Source organism: Salmo salar, chromosome ssa20 (genome assembly GCF_905237065.1).
Source record: "Salmo salar chromosome ssa20, Ssal_v3.1, whole genome shotgun sequence".
In the NCBI taxonomy this organism is placed as follows: Eukaryota; Metazoa; Chordata; class Actinopteri; order Salmoniformes; family Salmonidae; genus Salmo; species Salmo salar.
In genome coordinates, this window is record NC_059461.1 from 69631301 (window position 1) to 69646021 (window position 14721).

General features: G+C 43.2%; 1 protein-coding gene across 3 annotated transcripts in view; it reads right to left on the minus strand.

The window, feature by feature from the left end:
• Window position 1: 1 nt before the first annotated feature.
• The window catches only part of LOC106581230 (galactosylgalactosylxylosylprotein 3-beta-glucuronosyltransferase 1), a 109573-nt gene continuing 94853 nt past the window's right edge, over window positions 2-14721 (minus strand). Inside the window, exons 3-9 of one of the 3 annotated variants that reach the window (XM_014163149.2) lie at window positions 12544-12704; window positions 11732-11874; window positions 9924-9995; window positions 9314-9825; window positions 4692-4988; window positions 3419-3525; window positions 2-3149 (exon numbers count right to left, since the gene is read on the minus strand). In XM_014163149.2, the coding sequence (XP_014018624.1) occupies window positions 3439-3525; window positions 4692-4988; window positions 9314-9825; window positions 9924-9995; window positions 11732-11843 (1080 nt within the window). In that variant the 5' untranslated portion in view covers window positions 11844-11874; window positions 12544-12704 and the 3' untranslated portion in view covers window positions 2-3149; window positions 3419-3438. Of the gene's footprint in view, window positions 3154-3418; window positions 3526-4691; window positions 4989-9313; window positions 9826-9923; window positions 9996-11731; window positions 11875-12543; window positions 12705-14721 lie in introns of all 3 variants that reach the window. The other 2 variants (XM_014163148.2, XM_014163150.2) reach the window with 2 other exon arrangements.

The window sequence follows — 14721 nt, forward strand, 5'->3', positions numbered from 1 at the left end:
CTTCACTTTTCAGTTGTTTATTTGTCTTGATAAATGTCATATGGTATCTCTGAGATGGAGTCATGAGGAGAAATGAACAACCTTTAGAGTTACATGCAGAAGAAGTGATTCACACAAGGATGGAAGATGACTGTAGATCAAAGTAGGTAAAGGAAGGGGAAATGTGATTTGCCCTAAGAAAGCATTTAGGGCCTAGTACAGTATGAGCCATAACCTTTGTTACATTATGTATGTACCACTACGAAGCTAAACACTGGATAAGGCTGTTCCATTACATTAAAGCCGTTTCTGACTGTCAGAACAGTTTCGCTCGTTGAACCAACTGTGAGTGTGAGAAAGCCAGGGATGTAAGGAGAAGTTTGAGTTTTGTACCATCAGAGTACTACACTTAACTTATGATTCTATAAGTGATTACAACAGTGTAGGAGCAAGCTCCATTAAATGTCCAAGAGATGAAATTGCACTTCCATTATGTATAACTCTTAGTGTTGTCTGGGTTCATCTCTACAGGGCTCTCTAGACAGGCCCTATCATTTTTCCTAAAATCACATGAATGAACACAATCAATTCTAAGAAAGGTCATTAAAAATGAAGGCTATTGACAGCGATTGAAGTCAGGGCAATACTGAATTGATGGAAAATAATGAAATGTTGTGTCTCAGTTTGTTGGTGTTGCCCGCAAACCTAAATGTGACCTCAGAAGAGCTTGTCTGTGTGTGGTTTCTGAACCTCAATGGTTGAGAGGCACCGATGAGAAAAGAAGGGGTTGGGGGCAAACATGAACAAAGAAATGTTCAATTATAATTCAATTTGACAAGAGGACATTCATACTTCAAATAAATACATAAATAAATATATTTCTATTGATTTTCGCATAAATATACAGACTTTACTTGACATTTTGGAGAATGGAAACAGATCAGAAGACATTGATTCTTGCCTAATGATGTTAATGGTACTGCTGTGCAATCCAAAGCCTAAAGATGAGGTCAACATGAACATTAACAGCCACACATGTTGTTTGATCGCAAAACATTTGGTTTGAATTCCTCAATTAAATAATACTATTTAATAGAAATGATCAGAAATGACATGCTGGTGTATCCATTTGAATACCAATACCTGATGAGGGAGCATATTTTGGGGGGAGCTGTATCCGATGGGGGAACAGTACCTGATGGGAAAACCGCATCTGATCTGATACTGCTTTGGATAATTGAATATGCCATAACTATCCTGGCCATTAATCTCCCTTTTTCATAGTTTGCCATTAGTGTCTTCCCCTACATTTGAGGTATTACTGAAGGATACATTAAGAAATTGAAATGGACATGAAACCTTAATACTGCAAAGGTATAGCTGAGCATGACACCAATTCACTTGTGCTTGTCATTACGTTTTGCCTGCTATTTCCAAGAATTGTCACAAAGTGTGTCGCAAAACTAACTTCAACCCGTATATGGTACAGTTTTGTCAGGGCAAGAAACTAGGACTGAGCATGCATGCATAGAATGGTGTTGCAGACTGGGGTTCTAGCATGGGGTATCTTGCTAGTAGTTGTCCAAAGCAGAGGATCTTCTTCTAGTTTTCATGGTATATTTGATTTGCCGCCTTACTCGCTTACTGTTCATAGACCCATTAATGAATGATGGTTGTTTCTTGGAAACATTTTAGCATGATTGTCTGCCTACCGCCGATGAAACTGAGGTTAAGTATACAGTAACATTTCTACACTGCAGTGGGCTTATAGAATATTAGCTGTGATACGGGCACAAATATCTAACTTATGTAGGCAATACACACTGTGAACATAGATGCTTTTGCACATTTTACTGTATATCTCGACTGTCAGTGCCTTTAGCTTAGATAACTTCAATTGCTTTCTGTTGTCCTACTCTACTAGTTAGCTACTGTGGTTATATAAACCAGCATACTATATGGCCATCTGCCAAACTGCTCATCATTGGGTAATGGTAATACTGTAACATATGCACAAAGTTGGGTTACACCTAACGTGGTGATGTGCTGTTATACTGTCCATGGCATGTGATTGAAAAACAGGAGTGAACATGTGCTATGCCAGTTGTCATACATTGAGGTGTTTTTGGCAATGCCTATGTCAATTCTTAGTTTTTATTTTACATTTATATAAATTCAGTTGTTACATTTTATCTGAGAGGACCTTACTATGAGTCATCTAATTGTTCCTGTGTTAAATTAGTATGTACACGTGTTTCCACTTAGGAACACAGTCACTAGTGCTTTTAAGTGCTAAGTTAAGTTTTGGGACTTTGACCTGTAATATTGTGTGTCTCCCAAGAGTTAGGAGCCCATCTTGATGTCAGTTATTTCAAGTGAATAACTTCAGTACACACTGAATTACATGTCTGAGAATGACACTGAAAATGGATGGTTCCCCAGCTTTAGCTTTCAAAATGGAGGCAAGAGTCAGTCAGTAGTATTGAACTAGCAAGAAAATGCATGTAAACACAAAAAACTAGCAAATTAAATAAAAGCAGAAATAGTTTTACTTATACAAAAAGGACATTCCTTCCCTTTTTGAACTTTCAGTGTTTGCTGAAGTAGAATTGATCTTCTGAGAGATGACTTGTTCAGATTCTCCATGATTGTTCTGTCTGAAGACGTGGAGGCCATTTCAGTACATGTCTATTAAAGGTCTCTTACAGACCCTACTAAGATCTCAGGATCTCATCCCCTGCCCTGTAGATCCATGTCTATAGAGGGAAAGACAATGGATATCTCATTAGCCTGTTCTCATTGGCTGCCTAACTCCCTCTCTCCCTGCAATGTTTGTGTTGTGCTGTCTCCTGTTAGGACACTACAGACGCAGTATGGTGCCATGCAGGTTCAGAGAGCATTGATCTCCCGTTGATCCTTAATCGCTCAGCTCTCACCGTCTGCTTCATGTTGGTGCTGCTGGCAACATTTAACCTGATAAATATTGCCATTTTGTACTAATCTGTGCTTTAATATGATACATTTGTAATCCCAATATTAAAAGTGTTTAGTTTCAGTCAAGGGGATTAGGATTTGGCCCCCGAGGCAGTCTTTTCTGAAATTATTAAGACACGAACACTGTTTGCACTGGGAGATGGCCTCTTTTTCTTCTCAAGGTCCATATTAGACAACTACCTGGAACAGAGAGCAGGGACTCACTGAGAAATTACACACATTCATAATGAAGTCAATTTGCAGTACAGATCAATATAGTTGTAATAACTCTTTTAGCCCAAAAATGTGGGTGTCTGTAAAAGCAATGGATAATTTAAACAATATCCCGAAATGTGCTTATCACTGGTATACCATTTCCCTGTTCGCCAAAGGTCATAAAAATATTTGTATATAAATTAGTAAAATAAGTCTGAGATGTGAATAATTGAATAATTTCTCTCTTTACCATCGCCCGAGGAGACAACGTCAAATCTCCACGTTGGGGTCTGTAAATCCTTTCTTTCCCTCATTTACAAGGACAGGTTTTTCCGTCCTAGTGTGCCAAACGAGAATCTGTAGAGAAATATCAGAGAGAAGAATCAGCATAAGGCAGCACTCTCACGATGGAACACACACCCATCCACTCCTCCTCTCTCCTCTCTGCATGGGCGGTGGTGATGTTCTTCTGAGCATCTACTCCTAGATATAGCAACAAGAGCACTACAGATGGTACAATAGGAAACCTATATATAAGAATGTACTCCTGCGTGTCAGCTCGACCTTGCTCAACATTATATGATAGTGAATAGAAAGTGCTGCCGTAGTGGAAAAATAAAACTTGCTCTTCTTTTTTGCTCTTTGTAAGTGATGCAGCTCAGTTATTTTGGGTGCGTCACGTACCGGTAACTATAGCCCCAATCAAGCCTTTGGAGTGGGATGATTTGGCTCTGGAGACCGGACTCACATCCAGGAGAGTGATGGTGGAAATGAATCGACGTATAGAGCTCATTTTCTTCCCCTCAGTCTCTGAGCAGCCCTACCTTTCATCTCCTCCACCTCAGTAATGAATTATGCATGAGGTGTGTTTGAGCTGCCTCCACCAGGAGCCAACTCCCACTTTACCCAGGTGTAGATGAGGTTAATAGTCACACTTGTGTCTGAAGAGGTAGATTATAAGGAGGAGAGTTGCCGGAGCACGACTCATCCCCCATCCCTCGCCCTGTGCTCATCTGGGCTGAATGCATGCTAGGATGCCCCCCCCCCTCTTTTCATCTACTCCCTTCCAGGACTGAATATAATCAGGCTGAATATCCCATTATGTGAGTGTGAGTGGTGGTGGGCTAAGGCCCCTGGGTGACTCCTCTCTGCCCAGGGAGAGGCTTAGCAGCTGGGGCTAGGGCCAGGCAGGGAACAGCGAGGCCGGAGATGAAGTGGGCATGAAACACCACACAGTGCCCTGAAGCCGTTTACAATCACACCCACTATGTGAGGGGAGCCTGCCAGTTACCTAATCGATCCGCTGACATTTTTAGCACCTGGTTATATATGAAGTTGTTTTGAAGAGAGTGAACCTGCCACTGCCTCTGCACTAAAGTTGGATCCACAAGAGGATCATCAGAGTATGGATTTCACATTTGCCTGACATTATATAAAATACCAACAGGTAAAATTATTATATTCTGGTGTAAAATGACAGAGTATAACATGCAAAAATAAAGCATCTATTTTGCTCTATCTACCTTAGTGCAATTAGATGCTTTGGGCTCCAGGTCGTTGAGTGTGACCAGCTCCCGGAGCAGGCTGCTCTCCTGGTAGCCTCCCTTCACTCCCCGCAGCTTGAAGTAGGCCTGGGGCTTGAAGAGGATGAGCCGCAGGTTGATGGCGAAGCCCGCCATGTCGATGGCAAAGGGCCGGTGAGGGTCAAATACAGTTTTCCAACCGTACACCTTGCCTGCTGCGTTGACCTTGGGCGACTCGTAGCGCAGACCACCTACAAAGGCCACAGGCCATACAGATACCTTCCTTGTTGACCTCATCTGGATAGAGAAGAAGAGAGGACAGAGAGAGTTAAGCATCTTTGCACTGTTTGTATTTTTAATGAACAGGATCAGTGTATCAGTGTCTATATGAGATGTGCCAACAAGGCAAGATACATTAATTACAGCAGACAATAGTTTTCATTCCAAACAATGATACAAATCGAGCCAGAAAATCTGAAAGCTATGGTGTGTATGTTGCATGTATCACAGAAGCCTTGTAGGGCCACCGTGATGGACCCAGCCTAAGAAGAGTAAACGTGGACAGAGCTAAGTGGGTTTGAGGACCAGGGCCATTATAGAGAGTGGATTGGGAGAAGAAGAGCAGGTTGGTTGAGGAGATGCTTGAAAGGTGCCGAGCCTCTTCCGTTCCTCAGAGGTTCAGGTTTGTCCTTTAATCTTCCAGTATCAAACGATCTCCCGGCCGCCCGCTCTTTGTCGACTGTGTTTCTGCACCTCTAGCAGCGAAAGAGAGCCGCCCAAATCATGAAAGGAAGTGTTCTAATGAGGAGGGCTGAACTGTTGAGTAATTTATCCACACTCAATGCAGTAGCAATAATAAAGGTGCTGGTGTACTGTTGTGGAAGTGCTTTTTAAATGAGGTGTTTAGCAGGGAGAGGAGATGTGTGTGTGTGCGTGTGCATGTGCGTGTGTGTGTGTGTGTGTGTGTGCTGGGTGGGACAACATTCTGGAAACGGGGCTCGCTCTGTGTGTGTGCCAGTATTCTAGCCGTATCTGATGATAACCCACCAGCCCAGGGGATCAGAGAGGAGACGTGTGTGTGAGAACAGGATGGAGGAGGCCCGGGTTTAGGAGTGCAGTTTGGAAACACATCTGGGCCACCGAGACCAGGACTTTGCCAGGCTAGCCACCCAAATAACATTTTGTATGATAGGGTGTTAGGGATGACATCACCCTCTCCCAAGGGTCACGTGATTTTTGTACATAAGAAAACTGACCTTTATCACAAGTTTAGATCATGCATCTTTCCTACGAGTGAAATAGTTGTTTTCCTCAATGGTTTGGTTCTGGAATGAAACTGGCTCTAGCATCGTCAAGGGGGTTGCCCCTCTTCCTCCATGTTACAATGTGAAAATGAATGTTTCCAATGCTGCCACTGACGGGAATCAATGCTAAAGCAGTACCCCGTCTCTCCTCTGTTTAGAGCTGAGCAAGTGAAAATGCCATAAAGTGCTGCCCAATTTTCGTGGATTTTAAGTGTTTGTGCTAAGTTTCCTCTCCCTCTCTCTCTCTGTCTCTCTCTGTGTGTGTAAGCTATGTTTCCTTTACTTGGGGGAGGCCCACAGAGACAGCCTGCCTATGTTCTTGAAGTCAGAGCACAACAAAGGGAACTAATCCCAAACTCTCCAGGTGTATTAATCAATCTGAAGCGGAGGAGATGGAGATCTGTGCTGATTCACAGAGGCTCTAAAGTGAATTGTCATCAGAATAGGCTGATACTGCTATCGGGTGATTATACTGCTATAGGTTGATTATCTGTCTTTAATACATGGAATTGGTGGCTTAGTCCATAGAGAACACAGTAGAAAATGGTTAGTTCAACTCCTTAATGTGGCCCATTTTCATCAGTACACCACATGATACCTAAACCAGAAGCAATATCATTCTATTTACCTTTTATATCAAATACTTATTTGATCATTTTAAAAAGTATTCAATTTAGGTGATATTCTATTCTAAGTGATCTGGTTCACAATGTTGAATGTGGATGCTGACGGTGAATAGAGAAGGATAGATATGATAAAAATAGAGAGGCAGGCGCTGCCTGTAAATACTCCTTGTGGCTTTGGAAAGGCAACATAAGCATTTTTTATGAAAGCTTAATAATTAATGCACCCCTTTACAGTGATGAAGTTTAACTATGGCAGATGCATATTTCATGAGCTACACTACATGACCAAAAGTATGTGGACACCTGCTCATCGAACATCTCATTCCAAAATCATGGGCATTATTATGGAGTTGGTCCCACCTTTGCTGATATTATAGCCTCCACTCTTCTGGGAAGGCTTTCCAATAGATGTTGGAACATTGCTGTGGGGACTTGCTTCCATTTAGCCACAAGAGCATTAGTGAGGTCAGGCACTGATGTTGGGCGATTAGGCCTGGCTCGCAGTCTGCGTTCCAATTCATCCCAAAGGTGTTTGATGGGGTTGAGGTCAGGGCTCTGTGAAAAACAGCCCCAGACCATTATTCCTCCTCCACCAAACTTTACCGTTGGCACTATGCATTGGGGCAGGTAGCGTTCTCCTGGCACCCACTAAACCCAGATTTGTCTGTCGGACTGCCAGATGGTGGATCATGATTCATCACTCCAGAGAACGCGTTTCCACTGCTCCAGAGTCCAATGGCGGCAAGCTTTACACCACTCCAGCCGGTGTACTTGGCATCGCGCATGGTGATCTTAGGCTTGTGTGCGGCTGCTCGGCCATGGAAACCCATTTCATGAAGCTCCAGACGAACAGTTCTTGTGCTGATGTTGCTTCCAGAGGCAGTTTGGAACTTGGTAGTGAGTGTTGCAACCGAGGACAGCCGATTTTTACGCTCTACGCGCTTCAGCACTCGGTGGTCCCATTCTGTGAGCTTGTTGGGTGGCTAGCCTGTTGTTGCTCCTAGACATTTCCACTTCACAATAACAGCAATTACAGTTGATCGGGCAGCTCTAGCAGGGCAGAAATTTGATGAGCTGACTTGTTGGAAAGGTGGCATCCCATGACAGTGCCACGTTGAATGTCACTGAGCTCGTCAGTAAGGCCATTCTACTCCCAATGTTTGTCTATGGAGATTGCATGACGGTGTGCTCAATTTTATGCACCTGTCAGCAACGGGTGTGGCTAAAATAACCGAATCCACTAATTTGAAGGGGTGTCCACATACTTTTGTGTATATATAGCGTATTTTACTTTTCACAATTTACAGCAGTCTCTACCCATGTCTCTCGACATGGAATGTTTCTCATGGTTTGGTCTGGACTTAAAACGGGGTGTAGAGAAACACAATTTTTCTTCTGCTCTGGGTGAGAGAATCTACTTAATGTGATGTAATGGAGCAACAACAGAAGGTTAGGTTGGCCATTACAGTTCCTTGCTGTACGTATTTGATTCAGCCGTTGTTTTTGTAACCTGTTGTATTATTGTATTACTGACAACTCTGGGCAAGAGTTCATGACATTACACTCTTAGAAAAAAGGGTTCCAAAAGGGTTCTTCAGCTGTCAGCATAAGATAACCCTTTTTGGTTCAACGTAGAACCCTTTTTGGTTCCAGGCAGAACTCTTTTGGGTTCCATGGAAAACCCTCTGAGGAAAGGGCTCTATGTGTAACCCAACAGGGTTCTACCTGCAATCAAAAGAGTTCTTTCTGGAACCAAAAAGGGTTCTTCAAAGGGTTCTCATATGGGGACAGCAGAAGAACCCTTTTAGGTTCTGGATAGCATCTATTTTATATGAGTGTATGAATGATTTAATTTGTACCAGTTTTCATATTTCAAATGTCAGGTCAAGCTGAACAAGCTGGCATCTTTCCATTCAGGTTAATTCAAGTCCAGATCACAACAACATGACATATCCAACTGCAATCTCTTAGATGGATGTCTACTTTCACCCTCTTCACATGTAGCTGTTATAGCCATCCCCTCCATGACTTACACCTGTTAGCAGGTCGATGAGAATGGTCTGATATTTACTGCTCTGTCAGTTGGGTCGGAGTGGTTTCTCACTGACTCTCTCTATCGGTCAGCCCAGAGGCAGCTAGCTCAAGCTCAGCCCTATAGGTTGTTACTCTCCCCTATAAAGAGCGCTGGTGCTGGGTGTAAGTGATGGAAGGATTCTAGGGAGAGGGAGAGCACTCTGCCTGATTTCCAGGGAAAGGTAATAACCGGCCCATCGATACGGATCGCACCATTTACAACCTGTCCCCTTCACACTAACAAGACCTGAGGCTAATGCCTCAGGGCCTAACAGCATCCATTCAAACCAATCTGTCTTGAGTCAAAATGGATGGCCTGAGGCACTGATTACCAAGTTCAAACATATCCTCGGACCACTGTTGTTGGCAATGGGAATCAAAATATTTCACGTAATAACCACAATATATTACTACTGTACTAGGAGTAGGAGTAGCCACCATTCATGTTAAAATACATTTGTTTAATTCTTAAATTAAATTAGGAGCCGTGTAAAACGACAAAACTATGTACATTATGTGCCGTTAACTCCCCACTACCATTATATTCAGTGACACTACAGTGAATCTAGAGGACCGTATGTGGCCATGAGCTGCCAGTGCGGCCCAGGACTGTACTGACCTCTTCAAACAGCTCCAGGCTATAGGTGTTGTCGTCATCAGCGAAGTAGACAATGCCCGCCTGGCTGCTGTTGGAGTTGAAGGTCTCTCTGAGCCAGCGCAGCGCCAGGTTCCTCTGCATGGTGCCCCGGGGTATCCTGGGATCCCGCGTGTCCGCACGCAGCTTATAGTTCCTGGGAGTCTCCACGTTCAGGTGGGTGTAGTTGAGACCGGTTTCCCGGAGCATGCGTGTAACGAGCGGGGTCCTCCTCTGAGAGTCCTCCACCAGGATCCAGTGCAGGTTGGCCACGTGGAGGAAGGTGTTGGCCAGCCGTGTTAGCTCTGCCTTCTGGACTGGACGGCTGTAGGTGGGGGTGATTATGTGGATGGTGGGCAGCACGTCGGACCATGGCGGCGGCCGTGTGTACACGTACTCCGTCCTCACCACCTCCACTATGTCCTTATCAGAGGAGCAGTACTCCTTAGAGTCGCTGGCCTGGCCCGCCTCCCTCCGCCCTCTGTCGGCTCCGTCATCTGCAGGGGAACAGGAAGACATGTAAGGCATTAGCACGCCCCGGGAGCGGGGTCGCCCGCTGTATAATCTCAGGTGACACAATGCAAGAGGCAAGTACCTGCAAGTCGGTGTCGATGGACTGCAAGCCTCTCTGGTATGATAAAGATCTCTTTTACAAGGTGGTGACAGGCTGCAAAAAGCGAAAGCAGGCAGCGTGAGGTGAGCGGACATCATGGCTACAGTATGGTTAGGGCAGCGGCTCACCTGGCTGCCCCTACTCATTCAGCTGGAACAGCCGTGGCAGGGACAGGGTCTATTCCAGTAGTGGAGATATGATTATGTGGCCCCCATAGCCCTCTATGATGGATAGAATATCATTATTGGATCATTAACATAGTTAATTTCTCCCCACATTGTTCCATAGCTAATGGCAATCTTTATCGGTGCTCAGTTAGAGCGGAGGATCCTCTTTCAGACATAAAAATGGTATTTCTGCGTCACACAGCAGATTAACACAATCTCCTGATGGCCAGATGTTCTGCGGTGGCTGACAGAAAGCAATCTGGCAACCCCCTGCTCCTTTTAAGACCAAACAAAGAGAAGGCTGCAGATGATTTGTGGAAACCTGCCTATATTACCTTGATGGCAAATGGAAAGAGACAACGAACGCTATTGATTTACTGTCACCTTAAAGGCCCAGTGCTGTCAAAAATAAAATGTTTCTGCGTTTTATATATATATATATATATATATATATATATATATATATATATATATATATATATATATATATATATATAATAAATAAATTATCCTCTCTGAATTTTATTTCAAAATGACAAGATGTGGTGGGTTGGCTGAGAGAGCCACTGACTTTTTCTACCCTGAGGAAGGTGACAGTCTTTTAGCACAGCGATATAACTGCTAAATATATATATATATATATTGCCACACTGAGGTTAGTATAATACTGTGACATTGTGAAAATTATGCTAATGCTGTTTTAGTGTAAGAGCAGTTTGAAAAAAACAGATATTTTGGCCTACCTGGCGACATCACCAGGCGGTATAAGTTAATAGACCAATAACAAAGAGTTTCAAACCTCTCTGCCAAAAACAGCTAGCTTTCAGGTTACATAGGTTACACTCAGGTTACACTCAGACCACTCCCAGACTGTCCTAGCAAAATTCTTGCTTGAGATATTGCTATTTTTGTTTCTTTTTGACAATTTTAATTGAAAAAAATAATAGTAAGGTACTTCATTGTTACCCAGAAATGATTTGATATTGAGATAAAAACAGCTGCATTGGACCTTTTTAATATCGTTCTGTTCACCAGACAGAGTACTGTACTCACACTGTTGGTTTATTATGGTCAATTAGGGTCACATTTATGGGGGGGGGTTCATAATGTGAGAGTGTGGTAACATCTCAGGCTTGTGTACAGTATGTGGAAGCCGCACAAACACATTGACTCAGGAGATTCAATAAAGCCTGCCTGGAAGCTATTAGGGAACAGTGATTATTATTTCAGATGCTGATTAAAGGGCATTAGAAATTAATTTAGTCTCCTTTTGATTTGAAAAGTCTGCTACATTTTAACTGCTAAATAGATTAGCTGAATGACTGCTGAAGAAGACCATAGCACCAAGCACAAGCTGCAGATGGGGCTGTGTGAATCAAAGGACACTTACCAAGTAGTGTATTTTTGATAGCCTTAACTGACAAATTACCTATGTTACAGTCTGATAATGCACACCACCACATAGGGATCTGTAATAGACCCTGTGGAAGGCATGTGTTATACTGTATGTACTGTACATGATATTCTGTAACTGGGCATGTGACCTGATTGGATTGGATGAATTGGCTGTTGCATATTTCTACACCATTCAACAGAGGACCTATGAGAAAGTGGAGGATGTACCCTTGTGGATGGCGAGGAGCGGAGCGATTGCGCTTTGGTGCCAAACGGTGATGAGCAGAGTCCACGGTAACACTATCAACACGATGGCAAGAATGTCTCTTCTCTTCGGCATCTCCAGGATTGGTTTTATGTCTCTTCATTACCTGCCAGGAGAGAGGAGGAGCGACAAACATCAGCAACAAAGGCCTCTAGCTAAATTATCCTCTCTGAATTTTATTTCAAAATGACAAGATGTGGTGGGTTGGCTGAGAGAGCCACTGACTTTTTCTACCCGAGGAAGGTGACAGTCTTTTAGCACAGCGATATAATACCACGTCAATTCTGTTTATCTTCCCGGCGTATAAATACTCCATTTATACACATGCTGTCAGGCAGAAGGCTTAATTTCCAAAGTGTGAATGCATCTGACACAACATAAGCCCCATAAAAGGCTTCCACTGATAAAGAAATGGGTCAAGAAGAGTTTTAAGCAGTTTTTTTCTGCCTCAGTGGAGAGCAGGCAGAGGGAAGTCCTCAAAGGAAATTGCCATTGTTGCGCTGCCTGAGTATCTAGAACTGTATACAGACAGGCACTATGTGGAACAAATCATTTTGCCCCTTTTGAATATGCACATTTCATTGCTTTGGAATATCAGTGATTAGACTGATGGATCAATGTGTTTGTGCTGTGGAAGGCATCCTTGCTGTGAGACTACTATGGTATCATTGACTCATTAAAGCCTATCATAAGCTGACCTATGGCCATATTACAATGGCTGAATGTATTGTGCTAAACATGTTGATGAGTATGGTAAATTACTATGATTCCTCACCCACGGTTAGAACTGGATCACGGCACCATCAATGGTGCAGCTGGAGGAGCCAGGCACACACAGCGCAGCAGCAGCACGTCTAGCAGAGTGGTGTGATCGTCCACGACATCTCAACCAGCCATGCCTCCTCCTCACACACCCAGGAAACACCACCCGGAGACCTGGATGGAAAACAACCGGTCAGGGCTTAGTCACCACATTATGTCATCAGTCAGTCACATTATAGGAAGACATGACATCAGTCACATTAGGATGCCACTCAGACCAAACCCTTCCGGAAACACAGCCCCATGTTTACCAGCACTCCAAAGATGACAACATCAACTCAGTGAGCTTCATTCTTGTGTCAACTCTAGGAGTCAATGACTGTACTCAAGTATCGGAAAAGGTTGTCTAGCAATCTACCTAAACTGCATGTGCATCCACAATGTAATGTCCCTGTCTCAACCATCACAGAACTACCATTCAAGAGCAGGAGCAGCGGAGGACTACTGTACAGAACTCCAATTAGGGCTAACGTCATTCCACACTGGGCAAAAACTGGTTGAATCATCATTGTTTCCATGTCAGGGCTCCCCAACTAGCAGGCCCGGGCCCAGGTTTTAACCCCCCACTCCCCCTCCAAGTTTTCAGAGAAAAAAGCAACTAATTTTAATTGTTGGACATAAACATCTGTCAAAACACCAGGAAATCAACTCCATGTGATTTACATTTTGGAAATCTGTTTCCAAGTATTCCCAAGCATAATAGAGAAATATGTGATCGTATACAAATATAAGCAAGGTTTGAAAGAATTATGTTTTAGTCAAATATTATATCTGCTTGGGCTTCTTGCGGTCAATTTGCAGTCTGCAAATTATTTGTGTGATTATGTCACTGACCCCCAACCATCAACTCAAGAAAATAATCGGCCAGTGGCTGAATCTAGTTGAGGATCCCTGATCTATGTGATGATGTTGAATCAACGTGGAAAACTTATGGGATTTGCAAAAAGCTATCAACGTCAAGGCATTTCTATTTTTTTTCACCTAACTTTGAACCTAAATCCAATGACAGGTAACAATTTTTGTTGATTTCACAGTGAATTCAGGTTAGTTGACAACTCAACCAAATGTAAATCAAAACTAGATGTTGAACTGACGTCCAGTGGGTCCTGTTTACAGAAGGAATCTGTGGCAGTGACAGGTTGTTTTCATTTCTCCCTAAGATGTGGATACTGGGAGAAGAGCATACAGCCACTTCTCTTGCCAAGAGTCTGATGCTGTGGATGGAGAATGGTGATGTTATGAAACAATTAGCATCCTATCTCGTCCAAAAGCATGGGAATGAATGAATGCCACGGTGAGCCAGGATGTCTGTGTATGCTGCAGCTCAGATATTGGTCAGCTGCAGATCGACTGGGTGTATATTTTTAGACACTTTGTGATGGAAGATCAAATGAACTGCAAAGTTGTTTCTTTTATCTTCTTCAGAGCGAACAACAGGGGCCCAGTCTTTTATTGAGGCTTAGTATAAATGCAAATTGCCTCTGACCTGGTAATTCGGTAGGGAGTGTATTTGCTTGAAATGCACAAGATTTCTAAACAATCTCTCCTCACAACGACCAAGCTCGTCCAATTTACAGGATGTTTTCTGAGAATTCAGACCAAGCAGATGAAAGCATGACAATCAGGAACACTATTTTGAATGGACTGACAGGAAGTGGAACAGATGGAGAATACTTCACTGTATTGACAAAAATATCCGTGCTTGCTTCTATCATCACTGCATCCATGCTCACAAAGCACAGTGATGTAGGTTACATGTTTCTCAATGGGAGTGCTGCAAGAGAACGTTCCCTTTCTTCAGCTCAACACATTGTGATGGATCAGAATAAGACAAACAACCTGGACATTGTACAGCACAACAATCTGTTAACATTTCAGTCCGTCTTTCCTTTCTCAAAGAGAACTAGATAACAGATGCATCCTGACAGCCGTCAGCTTCTCACTACAGTGTTATGTTACACATCTTGATTGAAAAGGATGAACATGCTATGGTCTTAATCATCAAGAAATCATTAGAAAAACAAAGTCAAAACATTCCCAAATTCACATCTGCTGACATGAGAAAGCTGAAGACGCTGAAGTCTAATCTCTGCATGTCTCTCAATGCCCAATGTCTGAGCTCAATACCAGG